The 23,880-nt window shown below is 44.9% G+C and overlaps 3 protein-coding genes across 4 annotated transcripts; 1 reads left to right on the top strand and 2 right to left on the bottom strand.

Moving 5' to 3' along the window:
* Positions 1-12,967: 12,967 nt before the first annotated feature.
* On the bottom strand, positions 12,968-14,046 carry LOC127313325 (uncharacterized). The gene has a single exon (XM_051343865.2). The coding sequence runs from the start codon at positions 14,003-14,005 to the stop codon at positions 12,968-12,970; it is 1,038 nt and encodes a 345-aa protein (XP_051199825.2). The 5' UTR covers positions 14,006-14,046.
* Positions 14,047-14,481: 435 nt separating this feature from the next.
* LOC127313326 (uncharacterized) lies at positions 14,482-23,416 on the top strand. 2 transcript variants are annotated; one of them, XM_071823377.1, is made up of 3 exons: positions 14,482-14,635; positions 22,759-22,926; positions 23,016-23,416. In XM_071823377.1, exons 1-3 carry the CDS (start codon positions 14,569-14,571, stop codon positions 23,243-23,245), a joined length of 465 nt encoding a protein of 154 aa, XP_071679478.1. In that variant the 5' UTR covers positions 14,482-14,568; the 3' UTR covers positions 23,246-23,416. The 2 variants fall into 2 exon arrangements, with proteins under 2 accessions (XP_071679478.1, XP_051199826.1); XM_051343866.2 differs by lacking the exon at positions 14,482-14,635 and adding an exon at positions 21,822-22,376.
* On the bottom strand, positions 14,658-18,576 carry LOC127315359 (receptor kinase-like protein Xa21). The gene is made up of 2 exons (XM_051345853.1): positions 15,537-18,576; positions 14,658-15,429 (listed from the first exon to the last, which is right to left on the bottom strand). The coding sequence occupies exons 1-2, from the start codon at positions 18,574-18,576 to the stop codon at positions 15,077-15,079; spliced, it is 3,393 nt and encodes a 1,130-aa protein (XP_051201813.1). The 3' UTR covers positions 14,658-15,076.
* Positions 23,417-23,880: the final 464 nt, after the last annotated feature.

Raw genomic sequence — 23,880 nt, 5'->3', positions numbered from 1 at the left:
GGATACCCTAAGGAAACTATAGGGTACACTTTCTGTCACAGATCCGAAGGCAAGATCTTTGTTGCTAAGAACGGAACCTTTCTTGAGAAAGAATTTCTCACTAAAGAAGTGACTGGAAGAAAAGTAGAACTCGATGAGATTGAAGAATCTTTGCTCGTTGATCAGAGTAGCGCAGTACCGGAAGAAGTTCCTATGCCGCCTACACCGGCAACAGAGGAAGCTAATGATAATGATCATGAAACTTCAAATGAGATAGCTACTGAACCTCGCAGATCAACAAGGGAACGTGCCACTCCTGATTGGTATGATCCTTGTCTAAATGTCATGATTGTGGACAACAATGATGAAGACCCTGCGACGTATGAAGAAGCGATGATGAGCCCAGATTCCAACAAATGGCAAGAAGCCATGAAATCCGAAATGGGATCCATGTATGATAACAAAGTGTGGACTTTGGTAGACTTACCTGATAGCCGAAATGCTGTCGAGAATAAATGGATCTTCAAGAGAAAAACAGATGCTGATGGTAATATTATTGTCTATAAAGCTCGACTTGTCGCAAAGGGTTTCCGACAAATTCAAGGTGTTGACTACGATGAGACTTTCTCACCTGTAGCGAAGCTAAAATCTGTGAGGATTTTGTTAGCAATAGCTGCATTTTTCGATTATGAGATTTGGCAGATGGATGTCAAAACGGCGTTCCTTAATGGAGACATTGAGGAAGAGTTGTATATGGTACAACCCAAAGGTTTTGTCGATCCTAAAAATGCTGACAAAGTATGCAAACTTCAGCGTTCAATTTATGGACTGAAGCAAGCATCAAGAAGTTGGAACCGACTCTTTGATAAGGTGATCAAAGACTTCGGGTTTATACAGTGTCATGGAGAGGCCTATATTTACAAGAAAGTGAGTGGGAGCTCTGTAGCATTCCTGATATTATATGTAGATGACATATTATTAATTGGAAATGATATAGAACTATTAAGCAGTGTAAAGGGTTATTTGAATAATAGTTTTTCAATGAAAGACCTTGGTGAAGCATCGTATATATTAGGCATCAAGATTTATAGAGATAGATCAAGACGTCTAATAGGGCTATCACAAAGTACATACCTGGACAAGATTCTAAAGAAGTTTAGAATGGATGAAAGTAAGAAAGGATTCTTGCCTATGTTACCAGGCAAGGTCTTGAGTAAGACTCAAGGTCCGGCTACGGCAGAAGAAAGAGAAAGGATGAGTCAGATCCCCTATGCCTCGGCAGTAGGCTCTATCATGTATGCCATGCTATGTACTAGACCGGATATAGCACATGCTGTTAGTTTGACTAGCAGATATCAAAGTGATCCAGGAATGGAACACTGGACAGCGGTCAAGAATATCCTGAAGTACTTGAAAAGAACTAAGGATATGTTTCTTTGTTATGGAGGTGACCAAGAGCTCGTTGTAACAAGTTACACCGATGCAAGTTGGAACACTGATCCTGATGACTCTAAGTCACAGTCTGGGTACGTGTTTATATTGAATGGTGCTGCAGTAAGCTGGGCAAGCTCGAAGCAGTGCACGGTGGCGAAATCCTCAATAGAATCGGAGTACATAGCAGCTTCAGAGGCTTCATCAGAAGCGGTATGGATGAAGAGGTTCATTGTAGAGCTCGGTGTGGTTCCTAGTGCATTGGACCCATTAGTCATCTACTGTGACAACATGGGTGCCATCGCCAATGCACAAGAACCAAGGTCACACAAGAGGCTGAAGCATATCAAGTTGCGTTATCATTCGATTCGCGAGTACATCGAAGATGGAGAAGTAAAGATTTGCAAAGTACACACTGATCTGAATGTAGCAGATCCGTTGACTAAAGCTCTCCCTAGGGAAAAGCATGACCAACACCAGAATGCCATGCGTGTTAGGTACCTTACAATGTAATCTAGATTATTGACTCTAGTGCAAGTGGGAGACTGTTGGAGATATGCCCAAGAGGCAATAATAAAAGTGGTTATTATATATCTTTATGTTTATGATAAATGTTTATATACCATGCTATAATTGTATTAACCGAAACATTGATACATGTGTGTTATGTAAACAACAATGAGTCCCTAGTAAGCCTCTTAACTAGCTTGTTGATTAATAGATGATTAGTTTCATAATCATGAACATTGGATGTTATTAATAACAAGGTTATATCATTATATGAATGATGTAATGGACACACCCAATTAAGCGTAGCATAAGATCACGTCATTAAGTTATTTGCTATAAGCTTTCGATACATAGTTACCTAGTCCTTATAACCATGAGATCATGTAAATCACTTATACCGGAAAGGTACTTTGATTACATCAAACGCCACTGCGTAAATGGGTGGTTATAAAGGTGGGATTAAGTATCCGGAAAGTATGAGTTGAGGCATATAGATCAACAGTGGGATTTGTCCATCCCGATGACGGATAGATATACTCTGGGCCCTCTCGGTGGAATGTCGTCTAATGTCTTGCAAGCATATGAATAAGTTCATAAGAGACCACATACCACGGTACGAGTAAAGAGTACTTGTCAGGAGACGAGGTTGAACAAGGTATAGATTGATACCGATGATCAAATCTCGGACAAGTAAAATATCGCGTGACAAAGGGAATTGGTATCGTATGTGAATGGTTCATTCGATCACTAAGTCATCGTTGAATATGTGGGAGCCATTATGGATCTCCAGATCCGCTATTGTTATTGTTCGGAGAGAGATCTCAACCATGTCTACATAGTTCGCGAACCGTAGGGTGACACACTTAAGGTTTGATGTTGTAATAGTAGAACTTGAATATGGAATGGAGTTCGAAGTATTGTTCGAAGTCTCGGATGGGATCCCGGACATCACGAGGAGTTCCGGAATGGTCTGGAGAATAAGATTCATATATAGGAAGTCATTTTATAAGTTTGAAAATGATCCGGTGCATTTATGGAAGGTTCTAGAAGGTTCTAGAAAAGTCCGGAAGAAATCACTTTGGAAGGCGGAGTCCCGGAGGGACTCCACCACCATGGCCGGCCAACCCTAGAGGGTGGAGTCCCAGGTGGACTCCACCAAAGGTGGCCGGCCACCCCCTCCCAAGGAAAGGTGGGAATCCCACCTCAAGTGGGAATCCCACCTTGGGTAGGTTTCATGTCATATGGAAGGTTTTGGTTTGGGGTCTTATTCGAAGACTTGTAGACCAACTCTTGGGTGTTCCACCTATATAATGAGGGACAAGGGGAGGGGGCCGGCCACCCCAACACCAAAAGGTGGCCGCACCCTATAGTGGCCGGCGCCCCCCTCTCCCAAACCCTAGCCGCCCCATCTCCTCCACCTCTCCCGCAACGCTTAGCGAAACTCCGCCGGAGTTCTCCATCGCCACCGCCACCACGCCGTCGTGCTGCTGGATTCAAGGAGGAGCTACTACTTCCGCTGCCCGCTGGAACGGGGAGAAGGACGTCGTCTTCATCAACACCGAACGTGTGACCGAGTACGGAGGTGCTGCCCGATCGTGGCGCCGTGATCAAGATCTTCTACGCGCTTTTGCAAGCGGCAAGTGATCGTCTACCGCAGCAACAAGAGCCTCATCTTGTAGGCTTTGGAAATCTTCAAGGGTGAGTCTCGATGATCTCCTCGTTGCTCCCGTCTTCTAGATTGCATCTTGGCTTGGATTGCGTTCTCGCGGTAGGAAATTTTTTGTTTTCTATGCAACGTTATCCTACAGTACGGAGGTGCTGCCCGATTGTGGCACCGTCAAGTTCTTCTACGCGCTTTTGCAAGCGGTCAAGATCTTCTACGCGCTTTTGCAAGCGGCAAGTGATCGACTACATCCACCACGAGATCTAATCTCGTTAGGTTTTGGAAATCTTCGAGGGTTAGTCTCATGATCTTCTCGTTGCTACCGTCTACTAGATTAGATCTTGGCTTGTGTTTTCGTTCTTGCGGTAGGAATTTTTTTGTTTTCTATGCTATGAATCCCATCAGTGGTATCAGAGCCGTGTCTGTGCATAGATTGGTTGCACGAGTAGAACACAATTGTTTTTGTGGGCGTTGATGCTTTGTTGTCTTTAGTTCGTGTACTTTGCATCTTGCGGCATGGTGGGATGAAGCGGCCCGGGCTAACTTTACATGACCGCGTTCATGAGACTTGCTCCACGCTCGACATGCAACTTGTATTGCATAAGTGGCTTCGCGGGCGTCTGTCTCTCCCACCATAGTGAAGATTCAATTTACTCTTTCTATTGACAACACTAGTATCACCGTTGTGGTTCATGTTCGTAGGTAGATTGGATCTTACTCGAAAACCCTAAACCACGTAAAATATGCAAACCAAATTAGAGGCGTCTAACTTGTTTTTGCAGGGTTTGGTGATGCGATATGGCCATGATGTGATGATGAATATGTATGAGATGATCATTATTGTATTGTGGCAACCGGCAGGAGCCTTATGGTTGTCTTTATATTTCATGTTGAGTATTATTTCAAAGTAGTTGTAATAGTTGCTACATGCGGTGAACAACCATGAAGACAGCGCCATGGACCTTGACGCTACGCCGACGATGATGGAGATCATGCCCGTTGATGATGGAGATCAAGTCCGTGCTTTGGAGATGAAGATCAAAGGCGCAAAGACTAAAGGGCCATATCATATCACATATGAATTGCATGTGATGTTAATCCTTTATGCATCTTATTTTGCTTAGATCGCGACGGTAGCATTATAAGATGATCCCTCACATTAATATCAAGATAATAAAGTGTTATCCCCTCGTATGCACCGTTGCTACAGTTCGTCGTTTCGAAGCATCTCGTGATGATCGGATGTGATAGACTCTACGTTCACATACAACGGGTGTAAGCCATGTTTGCACACGCGGAATACTTGGGTTTGCTTGACGAGCCTAGCATGTACAGACATGGCCTCGGGACAACGGAAACCGAAAGGTTGAACACGAGTCATATGGATGATATGATCAACATGTTGATGTTCACCATTGAAGCTACATCATCTCACGTGATGATCGGTTTTGGTGTAGTGGATGTGGATCGTGTACCACTTAACAACTATGAGGGATGTTGTATTAAGTGGGAGTTCATTAGTAATTATCTCTACTACTATAATGCACCAGTTTTGAATTGGAACTGAAGCATCACTTTTGACCGTTGATTTCGTCAATCCAATGGTTGAGAATTGTGGGATTCGCATGAACAGTAGATTGTAGCTACCTCTACATCATTCTAGAACCATCCGTCGATATTCTGCAGAAAAAAGGCCCATGGTAGCCGAAATTCTCCTTCCGCCACAAAGGAATTCAGGCGAGGGCTGTCTGGAGCGCTGTAGGAGATATGAGCTTGTGCGCGCATGAGAGAGCGCGAACTGTTTGGGTGGCTGGCGAGCGAGAGGAAAGCGACCAGAGAGGTGCGTCACGTGTAAGAGGAGATGGCGAAGGGATGCGAGGCTGGCGGCGGGGTTGGGGAGAAAATCCCCACATTTCTCTATTGATTTATGTCCAACTGAACCTTGTACCTTGGCTTGGCTGGTCCAGGTATGCCTTCTCCTTATCTACTTTCAGAAATTAGAAAGGAAAGGGCAATGCGAGCGGCATGCCCCAGCCCTGATTGCTGTAGCGGGAACAGCCAGCGGCACCGTGTACCGTCTTTAGATTGGACTGTTGGCAGCGCAAACGGTCTCGGCGTCGCCGGCCGAGCTGCCGGCCACTATGCACCTCTGCAGCAGCGGCCACAACCGCAGGGGCCTCTCTTGCCACTCCAATCAGCGAAGGTGACTTGTGGCCTCGCTGGTGGGCAACGCCATATCCGCTACTCCGCCTCCCCTCCAAGAGCATCTCCCGGTAATCTTTGGAGATGCACGGGTGAGCCAATTGATTGGGTAATTAGGCAGAGTCAACTCACTGCTAGACGAAGAAAAGGGGATTTTCTTACTTGCTTTTCATAGGAGAAAGATGTAGATACGACTATAGCTGGACTGTTGACAAACATATTTTACCAAGTGGAATAGGAGCATGTATATTGAACAAATAAGTTGAAAACATAGGATAAAAACAAGTAATGTTGTCTAAAAATGAGATTGAAAAAAAACATGCTGAGCTATAAAATTTTAGTACACAAATGTATTTCAATAAATGAGTAACATCAACATAGAAATATTGCAGTCAGAGGAAAAATTGCATGTAAATACAAAAAAAGAGTACCTATATTTCTACATTTAATCACAAGAATATATATTGTCCTATTGAGTTATGCATAAAAAAAGTTGTGCCACTTCCTAATAGGCTATAATTCTATTTTATGTGTACTAAAAAATTAATTGGAGCAAACTGAGGTTATTGTTCCTTCTTATAGGATACAATGCACCCCTTCTGTTCATGAAAGTCTCCATATTTAGACGCTAAACAGTGGCTAGATACGTCCAAATTTAGGAAAATATAAGACATATATTGATGGAGATAGTATTATTTTTCAAAAAACAAAACTCCACTCTTTTTAACTAATTTTAGCAAAAAAAAAGGTATCAACATCTTGCATCCTAAATAAATAAAATATAAAAATAGAATTCAAACTATAAGACATATATTGATGGAGGGAGTATGCAACAACGTGCAAAGCACGTGCTACTTACTAGTTAGATTAAAACATGAACTAATTATCATAAACATATTATGAGTAGTATTTTGAATTAATTTTATAGTATTGGCATCCGTTTTCTACCATGCGCTAGTCTTGTAATTGAGATAGAAATACTGTTAAAATCTGACAAGAAACTTTACGGACTGGTACCGTATTGTTAAAGAATCAAGAAATGATTAAGTCCTATTGCAAACTTTTAGTAAACCTCACATTGTTGATTCAAAGAGCTATGTTTTCAATTAGTACCTAAAGTTATCTTGTCTCCGTGAAACTTGATGTTCAAATCCGTTTGAAAAGTAAGAAGCTGAAAAGTTTGTTTTCAGAAAGAAGCGAGGTATGAGATATATGCGATATCTAAGATCTTACTGCAAGATGATAGAATATAATCTAGTGAGACTACATAAACTCATAAGTTTTATGGGAATGTACGAAGGTTGAAGACGCCAGGCATCCCCATCCTCCAACTATTGGGGCACTAACGATATTCGCATATCCATGAAGTGATCGTCCTTAGTATGCACCATTGCTAAGACTCGTCGTTTTGAAGCATCTCGTGATGATCGGGTGTGATAGATTCTACGCGTGCATACAACGGGTGCAAGCCAGATTTGCACATGCGAATACTGAGGTTAAACTTTACGAGCCTAGCATGTACAGACATGGTCTCGGAAAGTCGTCATGAATTGATGGATAAAATTATGAGTGAAATTGTTCATCATATTACAAAGTTACTAATAGTGAAATCTGCAACACTTGTCATATGATGATCAACTTCAGAACCTCAAGGTTATTGGTATTTGACCACAAACCTAGACGTTATTGATGTTGAAGTGTTTTTCTGAATAATGAGTAAAGCTAAAAGAGAAGCTATAAAAGATATTTTGGCAGAAATAAAAGAAAATACTAGAAAGTCTAGCTCAGGTGTATATAAATGATATACATGTTATGGTTGTATTCCTAGTTTGATCACACAATTAAATTCTTGGGTATTAGTACCATATTGGTTGGTATGAAGTGTCATACAAAACAACGCAATACAAGAATACAATGGCCTAAGTGACTGACAAGGAATATGATAGGAATGCACTTCCGGAACAAAAATAAAGTGTTATTATGTTCGTCATTGGCATTCTATCTAACCCTTAGAATTTATAATAAAGAACTTAATAATTGTTATTTTGCTCTGGTCAAATGAAAATAATGAGTTGTTCAAATTATGACATTACTCCATGTACGATGGATAAGTTATTATAAATCTTAATGGTGAAACACAAATACATAACACTGACACTAAAAATGCCATAAGGCAAATGATTTGAATTTCACTTATTTGTGGAACCGCCATTTAGGTCATGTTAGAAAGGAACGCATGAAGGAACTCCATGCAAATGGATTTTTGGAGTCATTTTATTTTTGAATCATTTGACGCTTGCAAATCTTTTCTAAAAGGAATGACTGAAATACCATTCATAGGCCAAGAGTTGAAACGTGCAACTAACTTAGTGGAAACATACAAGATGATATATGTGGTTCACTGGGAATAGTTGTGTGCGGAAGATTCTTCTACTTCATGAAAACTTCCAACAATGAATTGAGTATATATATGTGGATATATTCGATAAGGAAGAAGTTTGAAACATTTGAATAGATTCAAATAAATTTCAGCATGAAGTAGAAGTCATCGTAATAGAAAAGTCAAATATCTATGATTGGATCATAGTGGAAATATTTGAATTACGAGTTTTAGCGAACATCTAAGAGAGTTATGAAGTTGTTCTACAACTCACGTTTCTTGGAGTATCATAGTGATGATGAAGTATCCGAGAGATGTATCCAAACCTTGTTGGGTCAATGATGAAATAAAATATTGATGCCATTATATTTTTGTGGATTATGCTTTAGTGACTACCGCTTTTACACTGAATAGAGCATCATCATGATCCGTTGAAATGACACCATACGAGTTATGGTATGGGTATAAACCCTAATAGTCATTTCTTTAAATTTTGGTCTAAGAGTTTAAAACCAAAATCGGATGAATGTCTTTGTTGGTTATCCTAAAGAATTAATTGGGAATTCTTCCCACTATGGAGACAAAGACAAAAAGTGTTTGTCGATTTTTCTCACTTATTTCCAAGAAATTGTTTCTAAGCGAAGTATTTGAGTGGGAGGACAATAGAACTTGATAAGGTTTATGAACCTGAGCATAATGATCAGAGTAGCGCAGCATCGAAATTGGTTTCGGAAGCGGCCACGACGATCATGGATCCCATGACTACAAAGTGTTTTAGCCATGGAGATCGAAGTACATATTGAACCTTGTAGGGATGGTTTACTTTGTGATCAAATAAATGATTTGTGAACAAAGGATTGATTTTGAACAATGATAAACCAACTACAAACAAAGAAGTTATGATGGGCCCTGACTCCGTTAAAATGGCTATATGCCATGAAATCCAAGATAGATGAATACTTTTTGAAAGTAAATGGATCTATAAAAATGATGGACTTGGATGATATATCCTTGAAGAAGCTCGTCTTGTCGAAAAGTTGTTTACGACAAAGTTCAAAGAGTTGACTACGATAAGATTAGATCTTCCGTAGCAATGCTTATAGTCCATGTGAATTATTCTAGTAATCGCTACACATTTCTTTTATGAGATATGCTAGTAGGATGGCAAAATACATTACTTAACAAAAGTGTGTATTAAAGGTGTATACAAGATACAACCAAGAGTTTTGCTAGTCCATGGAATACAAGATAGGTATACGAACTTCAATTTGATGAAGTGAGTATCGCGGAGTTGGAATCTTCACCGGATGAAATAGTCAAAAAAGTTTTTGATTTCATCAGAAACGATGAAGATGCTTGCATTTGCAAGAAATTAAGTGGGAGCGCCGATACATGTTTATAATACTTTATGTAGATGACATATAGTTGATTATAAATGATGTAATTATATACTTGATTATAAAAGGTTTCATTGAGAATTAACTTCAATGAAAGGATATGGACTGAAATATATTTAGTGTCAAGATCTATGAAGATAGATTGAAACACATAATAAGTTTAAGTCAAAGTACATAGAATGGATATTGAAGTAGTTCAATAAAGAAATTTTAAGAAAATCTTCTTGTCATGTGAAGGTTTAATAAGACTTGAGTGTATCTGACACTCAATGAGTAAAAATACATGAGTGATTATAGATCACGAATAATATGTACACAATCAGATGTCCTGTGTTCTAAAAAGTTAGGAGCATATACCAGAATGATTCATGTGATAATCATTGGACACACAGTAAGAATATCCATGTGTGCTTTAGAAGAACCAAGGATATATATATAGTTTTATATGGGGTAATGACAAACAAAATCGCTGTAATGTGTTGCACCGATATTAGTTTGGTCACATATAAAAATAAAATTCAATCTCAATTAGGCTAAGTGTTATTAAAAATGTAGCACAATGCTAGATTTAGAAGAGTTCTAAATATTGTGACGGATTCTACAAAAGAAGGCAGAGTGTGTCATTGTTTTGACAATGATTGAGGATGTTAAGTTAAAAAGTTCTTTGAGAACTTGGTGTAGTTCCGATAGTGTCAGAACTTTGAAGCTATATTGTGTGTGACAATATTAGTGACATATTTCAGACCGCGGAATTAAGGTTCCACCAGAAGACCGAACATATACGATAAATGCCAACTCATTTGGAAAATAAGTGATGCGTTGAGACGCAAATGAATTGCAAAATACATACGTTTCTGAGCATGTCAGATCCGTTGACTAAAACCTCTCCCGTGAGCATAACATGATAAAGCACCAGAAGGCCAGGGTGCTATATCTTTACAAATGTAAACTAGATTATTGACTCTAGTGCAAGTGGGAGACTGTTGGAGATATGCCCAAGAGGCAATAATAAAATGGTTATTATAATATATCTTTGTGTTTATGATAATGTTTGCATACCATGCTATAATTGTATTAACCGAAACATTGATACATGTGTGTTATGTAAACAACAAGGAGTCCCTAGTAAGCCTCTTGTATAACTAGCTTGTTGATAAATAGATGATCATGGTTTCGTGATCATGAACATTGGATGTTATTAATAACAAGGTTATGTCATTATGTGAATGATGTAATGGACACACCCAATTAAGCGTAACATAAAGATCACGTCATTAAGTTCATTTGCTATAAGCTTTCGATACATAGTTACCTAGTCCTTTCGACCATGAGATCATGTAAATCACTTCTGCCGGAAGGGTACTTCGATTACATCAAACGCCACTGCGTAAATGGGTGGTTATAAAGATGGGATTAGGTATTCGGAAAGTATGAGTTGAGGCATATGGATCAACAGTGGGATTTGTCCATCCCGATGATGGATAGATATACTATGGGCCCTCTCGGTGGAATGTCGTCTAATTAGCTTGCAAGCATATGAATGGTTCATAAGAGACCACATACCACGGTACGAGTAAAGAGTACTTGTCAGGAGACGAGGTTGAACGAGGTATAGAGATACCGATGATCAAACCTCGGACAAGTAAAATATCGCGTGACAAAGGGAATCGGTATCGTATGTGAATGGTTCAATCGATCACTAAGTCATCGTTGAATATGTGGGAGCCATTATGGATCTCCAGATCCCGCTATTGGTTATTGGTCGGAGAGAGGTCTCAACCATGTCTGCATAGTTCGCGAACCGTAGGGTGACACACTTAAGGTTTGATGTCGTTTGAGTAGATATGGAATATGGAATGGAGTTCAAAGTTTTGTTCGGAGTCTCGGATGGGATCCAGGACATCACGAGGAGGTCTGGAATGGTCCGGATAATAAGATTCATATATAGGAAGTCACTTTCCAAGTTTGGAAATGATCCGGTGTATTTATGGAAGGTGGTTTCTAGAATTATCCGGAATAAATCACTATGGAAGGTGGAGTCCCAGTTGGACTCCACCAAACCCTAACTTGCCAACCAAGTGGGAGGCTGGAGTACATGGTGGACTCCACCACCCTTGGCCGGCCAAGTAAGAAGGAAAGGGGGGAGTCCCACTCCCCCTAGGTTTGGCCCTTTGGAAGGTTTGAGAGTTGGACTCTTATTCGGATTCTAGGGCTACCCCTTGGGGTTCCACCTATATAATGAGGGAGAGAGAGAGAGGGGGTCGGCCACTTCAACCCTAGCTTGGCCGCACCACCTAAGGCACCAAGGCCGGCTGCCCTCTCCCAAACCCTAGCCGCCACCCTCCTCTCACATCTCCCGCATAGCTTACGACGAAGCCCTGCCGGAGTTCTCCACCACCACCGCCACCACGCCGTCGTGCTGCCGGGATTCCGAGGAGGATCTACCACTTCCGCTGCCCGCTGGAACGGGGAGGAGGACGTCGTCTTCATCAACACCGTACGTGTGACAGAGTACGGAGGTGCTGCCCGATTGTGGCACCGTCAAGTTCTTCTACGCGCTTTGGCAAGCGGTCAAGATCTTCTACGCGCTTTTGCAAGCGGCAAGTGATCGACTAAATCCACCACGAGATCTAATCTCGTTAGGTTTTGGAAATCTTCGAGGGTTACTCTCATGATCTTCTCGTTGCTACCGTCTACTAGATTAGATCTTGGCTTGTGTTTTCATTCTTGCGGTAGGAAATTTTTTGTTTTCTATGCGATGAATCCCATCACGAATAACTTAAGTCATAAAAGAGGTTTATGAATAAGTTACTCTTTCTTTTTTGAATAACTGGCAAGAGAACTTACTTTTCTGGCTATTGTATGAACAATGTCGTCCATTTTTCGTCTGCAGTTATTATATTTGCACTGGATTCCGTATTTGCATTAGGTTCCGTATTTTCACTGGGTTCTATATTTTGCAGAGGAATTGTTTCTCAGAAATTGTCCATGTTCCTCCTTATTGTTTCAGATGTAAAACACTGAATTTTCATATGTGAGATGATATATACATGCTTTTTATCTCTTTGTTTATTCGAATTTTCTTTTTTGATCTCAGTGTTTGAGAGATGATTTCAGTACTATATATATTGTTTGAGCTTTCAATAATAACTCTATGTATATCGTGATGGGAATATACTAATTCTTGTTGAGCGAACAAAGGCAAACGTGCATCACCTTACATAGACACATCAAACATTGATCTAGAAAAAGGGTGACATCTACAAGGTGAATAATGGTACCTTTAGACATACTTCCTCCGCTGAGTAGGAAGACACTTTCAAAGTATGTTGGTATACATTGTTTTACTTAAAATCGTTGCAATGGTGAAAATAAAAATAGTCGTGGCAACGCACGGACATTCAACTAGTAGAGATAATGGAAGGCTTGGCCGGTGCCGGTGCCGGTGTCAGAGCGCTGGAAGTCCTGGGCCTGCCAATGCGCCGCGTAGATGTTGTCCATGTGGGGGTAAGCGAAATTCTCGTCCATGCCCACGGTGTGCTCGAGCGGCAGCGTGTCGGCGTAGTCCCCGCCGGTGAGGTCCTGGGCGGAGGAGTAGTGGTCAGGGGCCAGAGCGCCGTCGGCGAAGTAGGGGTAGTACCCAACCGGCATGGGCGCGTTCCACGAGCCGTGGGCGGGGTAGCACATGGTCAGATCGGGCCAGGTGTAACCGGCATTGTCGCCGTAGCCGTCCGGCGCCTGCGTGCCGTCGACGGGGTCCACGTAAGAGCTGCTGCTGCCGCCGCCGTCGACGCACACGAGCCCGCGCTCCGGTTGCATCAGGAACTGCTCGAGTTGGCCGCCGTGGTCGTTGCTCCCGCCGTGGCATGTCATCGTCTGAGGTTCGAAGCCGTCGTAGCCCAGCGCGAGGTACTGCGGCGCGACGGCGGCGTCGTCGGACTCGGAAGCATCGTCATCATCGGGCGCTGCGACCAGTTCGAGCGCGAGCCGGCCGTCGGCGGGCAAGCCCAGAGCCGCCATCCTGTCGCGCGCGGCCCGCAGCGCAGCGTCGATGGCCTCGAGCACCTCCCGCGCCTCGTCGGGCGCCATGTCGTTGAGCGCCGGGTCCCAGTCGGGCAGCGCGCCGGGCCGCGCCCTGGCGAGCTTGGCCCTCTCCTTGCCCAGCTCGGCCTCGAGGTAGCTCCGGTGCGTGTGCCGCGCGCGGGCGTCCGGCGGGACGGCGGCGGCGCGGTACCGCTCCAGGACGCCCTCCTCCGACTCCCACACGAACGGAGCCCCGGCGCCGGCGGCGGGTGCGGGGGCGCAGACGAGCGCGACGGGGACGCCGCAGAGCGTGGAGAGCTCCGACGCCTTCTTCTGGAGGCCCCTGGACCGCTTGGCGTACCTGGCGGCGCGCGACCGCGCGTTCTCGATGAACCTCACGTCGACCTTGCGGGGCGGCATTGCTGGTGATCGACGGCGCGTTGCTTCTTCCCTCTGCCGCTGCCGCTGCTGCTCCGATCAGATCGCGTTAGCTTGTTGCGGCTCTCTCCGGCGGGGCGGGCTGTAGGCATATATAGAATCCCGGGAGGCGGACGCGGACTCGTGCTCGTCTCTGCCGGACGCGGCGGCGCCCCATAGCTGCTAGGCAGTAGGCCAGTAGTAGGCCGATTAAGCGCCATAATTTTGCATTAGCTCTAAACAAATGATGATGCCGCTGCTAGGTGACGAGTACTGCGCCAGAAAGTTTAGATTTTGATTCGATGTCAGGCGCGGATTAACACAGACAGAGCTCACCGTGATTAACCGGAAAAGGAAGGTCCTAGATTTGCAAACCGGTTGGAGCCCGATTTCTGACAGGAGCAATTAATGCAAGATCTTTGATTTCCTTACGAGACGCGCCGCCTGCTCTGGCCAGGCCTCGAGTGGCAGAAGGGAAAGCCGCGGCCAAGTCCGAGAGAGAAAAGGGGCAGCGGCGCCGTGCGGTGGCTTGCGAGGATAGATGGCCGTACGGGGGAAGGGGCCCAATGGGCGGCGCCGGCGCCGGCGTTTGGGGTGAAGGTGGCGGCGCAGCTAGGGTGCCGCGACGGCCAGGTACACGCTTCTGCCATGACTATCTTCTTGATCTAGCGCGTTCTTCGCCGCGGATTGGATTGGGCGGAGGCCTGGCTTGGGTGTCAGCCTCGTTCTAGCTGGGTAGGGAAATTGACGTGTTCAGTTCTTGTTCACAACTTGAGATTCGAGGGTTCATCCCCAATCTTACTCCAAGTCCAGCTCCTAAAGTTATCTTATCGTACTTGATTTGATTGGGCTTCCACTGATGTCAAGTTACTTAGCTATAGTTAGGATTGCCGCTTGAAGAAATTACTACTACTTGCTTGTAAAAATAAGAGGAAACTGATAGTACCACGAAATACTACTGTCTGCAACTGAACTAAAAACAAAAGCCACGAGATAGTACATTTTACTCTTCTTCTATATACGTGAGCTTCTGTTGCTAGTTACCTAGGAGTACCATCCTGTGAAATCCTTGCTTCACATCACACCCATCTGTGAGGCCACATGAATTATTCCGAGGATCTCGCTCGAAACTCGTCCCATGTCCGGCCGCTCTTTGGGGGATGTTTTGGAGCAAGAAAGTCCTAATTTAACCAGTGGAATGACACACTTAGTCAGCACTTCGGCCGCGTTGCTGTCATCTTGCAGCATCACTGGATCGGCAACCGCGTTAATATTATCTGGAAACGCTCTATCGACGGACTCACGAAGAGTCCCACCATCGCTGAATTTCTCATCGATTGGACTGCACCCTGTCATCATCTGTAGCAGAAGCACTCCGAAACTGTAGACGTCGCCCTTGGTTGATATCCCCTCGCTCATGCCATACTCTGCAATCACATTTACATCGACAAAATATTAGATAATCTGCAGTGCTTTTACAAGTTCATAAAGAACACACACACAACCAACATACTACACGTTTGCTTTATCTCACCTGGTGGGATGTACCCGATGGATCCTTTAAGGCCGGCCAAGCTTGCTGAACGGTCTTGATGTGCACTCCGTGTAGTGAAAATGAACCTTGCCAGGCCAAAGTCAGTGACATAGGCAGTCATGTCAAGATCCAAAAGAATATTGTCTGGCTTCAAGTCGCAGTGTATTAGTGGAGATGCACACTGGTTGTGGAGATAATCCAAAGCAAATGCTACATCCAGACAAATTTTGATCCTTTGGCTGAAAGTCAAAATATGTCTGTTGCCATGCTCAAGTGTTTTTTTCGGGTGTAGCCACGTTTCTAGGTTCCCATTTGGCATGTATTGGAACACGAGGGCCTTGAAATCTTTCCCAGTAGAATCCACAGAAGAGCATGAAGTGATGATCTTTACAAGATTTCGATGACGGGCATTTCGTAGGGCTTCACACTCTGCAATAAAGCTCCTACCTGCTCCGTAAATGTTAAGGTTAAAAATCTTGATGGCAACTTGATCATCTGGACGGTTCAAACTTCCTTTATAAACCACTCCAAATGATCCTGATCCAATTAGGTTTGCTGGAGAGAACCTGTCCGTTGCCCTCACAATGTCTTCATATGATAGCTTCTTCATGTGCTCATTGGATTCTTGCAAATGTGTTTTTTCTTGCATTCTCTTCCTCCAATAAATTATTGCAACACATAATAAAATTAATATACCAAGAACAAAGGTTGAGATGGCTATCCCTAGGACCAGAGCCAATGAATTGTGTTTCTCTTTCCTGCCAACTCGTGTGGAACAAAATGGTATACCATCTGTGGTAATGCTAGTAGTGCATAAATCATCATTCCCTTCAATTGATACTGCACCAGCATTGTCAAAAACACCACCTCTCGGAACTTCTCCATCAAAATTGTTGAAAGACAAATTGAAATCTTGCAGGGTACTCAAGGATGTGAAGAACTCTGGAATTTTTCCGGACAAATTGTTGTGAGAAATATCAATCTTTTTTATGCTGACTAAGTTGGCAAAAGCTTCTGGGATGCTTCCGACAATGAAGTTGCTTTGCATCTCAAGATACTCCAGAACTGCACAGTGGCCAAGAGTGGATGGGATGTTGCCAGACAACCTGTTATTAGATATGCTAAGTTTGTTCAGATTAATGAGACCGCCTACTTCCACTGGCACTCCTCCAGACAAGTAATTGTGTGACAAGTCCAACTCTTGAGAAAGAGAAGAAATCTGGAAGATTTTACTTGGTATACTGCCATCTAGTGAGTTGTGAGCAAGGTTCAGTATTAAGAGTTGATTACAACGTCCTATACTTGCAGGTATACTACCAGTAATGTTGTTCCCATCCAATTTCAGAGAACTTAGCTGAACTAGATTTCCAATAGTTTCTGGGATTTGCCCTGACAGTCTGTTGTGTGCGAAGGATAGAAAGACCAAGTTGTGCAAATTCCCAATTGATGATGGTATATCACCAGTGATAAGATTGTAATCCATGTATACACTGCTGAGGCTTGTAAGATTGCCAATTTCTTGTGGTATAGGCCCAGAAATTTTGTTTTCCCTTAGCCATAACCATTCGAGACTACCGGAAAGTTTCCCGATAGAACTTGGTAAATTCCCTTGGAGATTATTCCCAGCCAGCATCAGTTTAGTCAACATAGAACAATTTGTGAGTGAAGAAACAAATCCCCAGTTTCCTGCATCTAACTTGTTGTATGACAAATCAAGTTGCTCTAAGTATGGCAATGACCCAAAGAAGGGTATGGACCCAGTTAGGCTGTTGTTATACAGGTAGAGCATACCAAGGTTGTATGCTTTAGCAAGAGAAGCTGGGATTGGGCCATCAAACTTGTTTGTTGAGAGGATTAGTGCCTGAATATTTGGGAGTGTGTAACCAATGTTGGACGGTAAGCTTCCAACAAGAGAGTTGTTCCCTATGGCAAGAAATGTCAGGGATGACATGTTGAAGAGAGATGGTGGAACTGGCCCAGATAAGCTGTTCACACTCATGGCCAGTATCTGTAGTGCTGGAATTTGACATAAGCTGTCTGGTATGCTCCCAGATAAATTATTCTCCGTAAGACGAAGATCAATGAGGGAGGAAAGGTTTCCTATCGAGGAAGGTATTTTTCCTGAAATATGGTTATTCGTTAAATCAAGGTATTGAATAGGCGGAGAGGTGGCAGTAACAGAAGGCATGGAACCAACAAGGTTGTTCTGTTGGAGGGAAATGTCAAGAAGAGACGATGTGTTGAAGAGAGCCTTTGGTAGTTCTCCAGTAAGATTATTGCTCATGAGCCTAAGTACTTGGAGAGATGAACTGTTTGCTAGGGACTCCGGGATTACGCCTATTAGAGCATTCACCCCAAGATCAAGATATTTGAGAAAACGGCTGCTGCCCAAAGACGGCGGTATGTTGCCGGTAAGCCTGTTGTTAGTTAGAACGAGCTTGCGCAGCTCAGGAAGGGTTCCAAATGAAGAAGGGATGGCCCCTTCTATATTGTTGTTGCTAAGATTAATCTCTTGAAGATGCTCGCATTGACCTAGGTTAGGGGGGATCCTGCCGTGGAGGGAATTGCTCCTCAAATCCAGAATTTGAAGCTGGGACATTGCGTAGAGTTCAGATGGGATGTTACCTTCCAAAGCATTCATGCTGAGGTTGAATTTTCTGAGCCGGCTCAGGACGCCAAGCTCAGAAGGTATTTCACCATGGAAGCTATTATTTGAGAGCTGCAGCCTTGTGAGAGAGGTCAGGTTGGCGATGCAAACCGGTATGGAGCCTGAGATGCCTTCTGAATCCAGGTCCAGTGCAATCACACGGCGAGGAGACAGCGTGCTGCAGGTGATGCCATGCCAGCTGCAGACGTCCAAGGACGTGTTGCTCCATGAAGCTAAAATTCCTGCTGGAGCTGTGAGCTGGGACTTAAAGCAAAGAAGAGCTTGTCTATCATCTTCAGTTTCATCGCAGGTGGCTAGTGGTAGGCTGCAAAAGAAGTTAAAGAGGTAAAGATACCAAACAACGCCTGGAAACAAGACATCCAAAGTGTTCATTGTCGTCAACTTGTCTTGTACAGCTATGGACTATGGGAGTATGGAGGTGAAAACTCTTGCTTTTAAGAGGATGCTTAAGCACTGAACTGTGGATCGTCACCGTTGGTAACCACTCTAAATAGCACCCAGATTTGCTGTTCAATGACCGATATGGTGGGAACAGGAAAGAATCATGAACTTTTGGATACCAGATCTGCTGGGTATTCACTAAAAACCAGTTGCTGACCACATAATTTAGTCGTAACTTGGAAGTAGCTGTTGGAGCCTACACTTGTGCAAATATTAGTAGTGTGTAAGAATGCATGTCAACACTACATTGCATTGACCCGACCAACCACCAACAGCAGCAGGGGAGTAGTTACCTGGGGTAGAGTGTGAACGAACGCTAAGCTCCATCTTGGAGAATAATAAACACATAACTTTTGAGGTGCCAGAGAAGCTAGCTTGTTGAGATTTGATAGGTTGATAAATCTTTCATATAGCAAGGATCCCTAAGGACAAAACCGGGACCCATAAAACTATTGGAATATTATTTTATTATTCTAAACCATTTTGAAGCTAAGTAGTTACACATTTTTTGGGACTTAACAGACTAACAGAGTGAAAGGTCACTGGACTCTAAGCCTCCGTACCCACTCCATTGACCTGACCAGGCCAGCGGCAGAGCAAGTTGCCTGCAGAAGAATGCACATGACTTGACCAGTGGTAGAGCAACTTGACTGAAGAATAAGCTCTGAAAATCTCCATGACGATGATACCCGTTTCAAATGGTATGAACGCTGGTCTCGCTGTAGGTTCTTTAAGTAGTGTATATAGAACTACAAATCGACTGTTTGAAAATCTATGGAAAACTGAGTTTGCATAATAATCCTTTGACTTAGTAATATTTCCTCGGGCGCCCGTGATCTAACCCACCTCACACCCGTGCGGCGGCGCTGGGCCGCACCGGGGTGCCCCGTGCCCCTTCCTCCGACCCCTCTCGCGAGCTGCCGCCGCTGCCGGAGGCGTCGCTGGCAAAGCGCGTGGCATGGTGGCGGTGGCGGATCTCCTCGGCCGTCCTTCGGTTCGCAGCGGCGGCGTCTGCTTCGGCCATCTCTGCAGCAGTGATGCAGGGGCGGCGGCCAGGGCGAGGCGGCGGTGGTGCAGTCCAATCCGATCTGGTGCCCGTTTGGGCTCGCTTGGCCAACGGCACATCACTGCATCTCACCGTCCTTCCCGTTCCCGAGGCTTGGCTCGCAGCATGAGGACGCCGTGGACTTCCCCAGCAATGAAGGTGGTGGCCTTCTCCTCCGTCGGAGGTGGTTGGCATGAGGTTAGATTGTCGGATCGCAAGACTCGTCATCTAGTCCCGACTCGCATTCAGGGAGACATAGTTGCTGGTGAAAACCGAGATGACTTGGCGGGCGATGGTGATGTTATACGCCGTTACCTTGATGAAGGCATCGTCGCGCAACGATTGTCGACCCACTCGTGCTACTCCGGGGAAACCCTAGGATGTCTTCCAGATAGGACAATGGCGGCATTGTTGTGTCATTGTTCTCTTGGGAGCATCGTTTGTGGAGCAGCGCTGGATGACAGAGGCTGGAAGAAGAGATGTCAAGTCATGCCTGGCTAGTTGACACGTGCTGCGCTGAGTCATGCCGCATGATTGATCTTCCATGTCGGCGTTAGCAACAAGCCTCACATGGGATATGCAGATCTCTGCCCTCAAGATGGACCAGCGGTTTGATGGTGGTGACGGCTTCAGAAGCAAGGGCATAATGCGCTCGCCAAGAGCTAGCTGGACTGGTTGTATGCTCCTGTTTTTCGCCATAGGGTGACTTGGGGATGCCCCTGGTATTTAGCTGTTGGGGTGGGGTGTTGCAGAGGTCTTGACAACATGTTGCTTCACCCATTGTCGGGTTTGTAGGTGTGCAGTGGTGGGTTCGGGTTTTGTTTTTTTCGAAATGAGGAAAAATCACCCCAGCTTCTGCATCCAAGGATGCACACGGCTTTTTTATTAGATTATTCACAACATCTTACAAGAGCAACACAAAAGATCAAACTCGAAGCCACCTCGCTAAACCTATAGAGGGATGAAGGGGGTGACAAAACACCAACTCACATCATCCAAAAAACCAAATGCCTTCCCAAACCGCTCAATAGCAGGTGAGAAGCACATCCAGTCAAGCAGACTCTCAGCGCACGCTAACGCACACACCACAGAAGTTGTTACCGCCGTCTTCCTCGATCCCATCTTCAAGAGGGATCATTGCATTAACCTTGCAAGGCCTGCCGTCGATGCCACCATGACGCCAGATGGCATCACCATTCTACACGCATACATCATCCCGCATCCGTCGTCGATACCCCGCAGCACCATGCCACCTAGACTCAGCGCCATCGATGTGGTAGATGAATACCACTCCACCAAGATCCACCTCCATCCAGCCGCTACTCCAAAAACGATGCCCCAAGAGGTAGAACGATGCAGGAAGCGCCGTCATCGTCCGATCTGGGAGACCCGGATCTAGGGTTTCCTCCGAAGTAGCACGAGTGAGTAGATGCAGGCTGCGACGACGATGCCTTCAAGAAGGAAGCGACGCTTAACGCCGCCATCGCCCGCCAATCGTGGCACGGTTTTCACCGACAGCCGCGAGTCCCCAACTCGGCAAGAGCAAGCGGAGAGGCCAGCAAACATGAGGCCTTCGCAAGGGAACGATGCCAATAGCCGCCGCCATCATCCACCAAGAACGATGTCAAGGCGTGGTTTTCACCGGTGGCGGTCTCCTCTTCATCGCCGGAGTAGACGGATCTCGTGATCCGCCACCCCAGCAACCAGCCGACCTCCTCCGGCGAAGAAAGAAGCCACCACCACCAAACCCGGATCAGATCCTGGGCGCCCTCTTTGACTCAGAGATAGCCAAGAGGAAACCCTGCAACCGCCGAAGGTCGGGAGCGCCGCCGCCCGCCGAGGCCCAAAGGGCTCGGGGCCAACGACCACCACGAACAGCGCCGATGCGTGATCTCCCCGGTCGCCGCCATCTCGGATCGCTGCCGCTTGAAAGGAGTGGAGGGACGCCGCCGCACCCGATCGCCAGGCTGAGGAAGGCTGCCGCCGCCGCCGCGCCGCAGGGGCTTTGCCCGGCGACGCTCCGGGCGGCGGAGAGGAGACCGCGCAGACGAGGGCTAGGGGAGGGAGGAAGGGGCGCGGCGGCCGCCGCGCGGACGCGAGGGTTAGGGGAGGGTCACACAAGGAAAGATGGATCGGGTTTTGTGATGTATGCTCTTGACAGTTATCTGTTGAATAAATTAATAAAAAATGCATGCATCTTTTCGATGTAGAGGCTAGGTACTCCCTCTATTTCGAAAAAAAGTAATATTTCCTGGTAGTTGGAACTTGGTACTTTGAAACTGGCTTGCGTTATTCCAAAGCTGCTTATGACGCTGGTTATTGCAAGTGGCAGAGTAGTTGACTTTGACAGAAGCAGAGCAACCCGGCCGGTGGCACTCTGGCAGAGTAGTTGAGAGAAGTTTAACTATCCAGAGTCTTCAGACAATGTTAAGGTAGCTGGGCTGTAGCTGGGTCAGACAGATAAATAGGCATACAAGCCTGGAGCCAGGCGGCAGCCATCTCATCACCGATCTAAGCTAGAAGGAGAAGATGGCAATTGCTCCACGCTCGTCTCTGCGCTCCCTGGTGCTTGTCATGTCGCACAGGAAGCCACGGGTGAGCTCTTTCTTCTCCTCCTCCCCCGATGCTCCGTTGCCAGGACATTGTACTCCGGATGCGCCTGCCGTTCAGCCTCTAGCCGCTCCAGGTAAGCTCAAATGTTTCCTGCACGCATGGGTCTCCTTTCTGGTACCGATTTCCGCTAACAGTTAGAGCTCCTTTGATTCATAGGATAGGAAAAACATAGGAATAGAAAAATTATAGGATTTGAATGTCATGCTCATTTGAATCATATGGGAAGATGAAGTATGTTTGATTGTAGTAAAGGGATTTGTCCAAGAGGTATGACCTAATGCTTTTTTCCTATAGGAATTACACTACAAGATTCCTATAGGATTATTTCCTATATGATGTGTTCCTATAAATCAAACAACTAGTATAGAATTTTTTTCCATAAGATCCAAATCCTACACAATTCCTTTACAAATCCTATGAATCAAAGGAGCCCTTACTCCTCCATTGTGTTGCAGTTCCGCCAGACTCTTCGAGTCGCAAGAGCCCTCCTCATGAAGAGTCGCCTATTCATCCACTTCCCGGTCCACCACCTAAAAAGGGTAATGCTGTAACAGAGAGTTCACAGAACCCGGAGCAGCCTGTTCTTTTTCCATGCACCGTCGACGAAGATCCTAAACACCCAGGTAGCTCAAACGCTTCCTGCACGAACGCACATGTCTCTTTTTTATGCTATCTATTTCAGCCTAACAGTTACTCCTCAATTGCATTGCAGCTCCGCCGGAACGTTCAAGTAATAGGTGCGCTGATCATGAAGAGCTAGTTCTTCCATGTGGTGCTGCTGAAAGTAATGTAGCCGACAAGCCTTTGCTGTACACCATCGACAAAGGTCCTAAATACCGAACTCCTGATGATGGTCCATGCATGACGATTCCTGATCCTAGGGGTACACCCAAAGAAGGTGTTAAACACCCACTTCCTGATCCACCACCACGTAGGCTGTAGCAAACCTATCAGTTCAAAGTCAAAAGGCCCTGCTCTTCCAGAAGAATACTGTATCGCGTACGAAAAATAATAACTGCGTAGTTTTCCCTTACTTCTCCCCATGTTGTACACTATAGATTCTTACTTAATGTTGTTGAGATGAATATATTCTTCTTTTATGAACCTAGAAAATATCATGTTTTCTGAAATTGTTGATTGGGTGTTTAAATTTTCAACTAATATGAGAAGTTTGGTATCGGTAGGGATTGCAACAGTTATTTGGTCTTTGTGGAAAACTGGGAATGCTGGGAATGCAGTTTGTTTCAATAACGTATTTCCGTACGATCCTACTAGTGTAATAGCTCAAACTGCTCACTGGTTGAATTCATGGGCTAATCTTCAAATACGAGATCGACCAGGCTTGCAACGCAGAGGAGCAAGAATGCGGCTGAAATCTTCAGTATAAAAAAAGAAAGATGGGCACCCATGGTGTTGAGGTTGGCAGGCTAAAGAAGAAGAAAGAAAATGAGGATGGGGAAAAGGAAAATAAAAGCAGAAAAGGAGAGTAAAGTTAGGAGCTGAGTAGTAGCTTTCCTTTGGTTGTTGTAAGTTGTTTCTTTAGATTCTGGTTTCGTTGAGTTTGTATCGGCTTTGGA

Source organism: Lolium perenne, chromosome 7, assembly GCF_019359855.2.
Source record: "Lolium perenne isolate Kyuss_39 chromosome 7, Kyuss_2.0, whole genome shotgun sequence".
Lineage (NCBI taxonomy): Eukaryota > Viridiplantae > Streptophyta > Magnoliopsida > Poales > Poaceae > Lolium > Lolium perenne.
This window is presented reverse-complemented; position numbering and strand designations above follow the sequence as displayed.

What these genes read in the sequence shown, in the direction of transcription:
- LOC127313325 (XM_051343865.2), bottom strand. Translation starts at nt 14,005, where the DNA reads ATGCCGCCCCGCAAGGTCGACGTGAGGTTCATCGAGAACGCGCGGTCG.
- LOC127315359 (XM_051345853.1), bottom strand. Translation starts at nt 18,576, where the DNA reads ATGAACACTTTGGATGTCTTGTTTCCAGGCGTTGTTTGGTATCTTTAC. An exon ending in CATCGGGTACATCCCACCAG is followed by an intron (nt 15,430 to 15,536) that starts GTGAGATAAAGC and finishes ATGTGATTGCAG; the next exon opens with AGTATGGCATGAGCGAGGGG.
- LOC127313326 (XM_051343866.2), top strand. Translation starts at nt 22,220, where the DNA reads ATGGCAATTGCTCCACGCTCGTCTCTGCGCTCCCTGGTGCTTGTCATG. An exon ending in TCAGCCTCTAGCCGCTCCAG is followed by an intron (nt 22,377 to 22,758) that starts GTAAGCTCAAAT and finishes ATTGTGTTGCAG; the next exon opens with TTCCGCCAGACTCTTCGAGT. An exon ending in CGAAGATCCTAAACACCCAG is followed by an intron (nt 22,927 to 23,015) that starts GTAGCTCAAACG and finishes ATTGCATTGCAG; the next exon opens with CTCCGCCGGAACGTTCAAGT.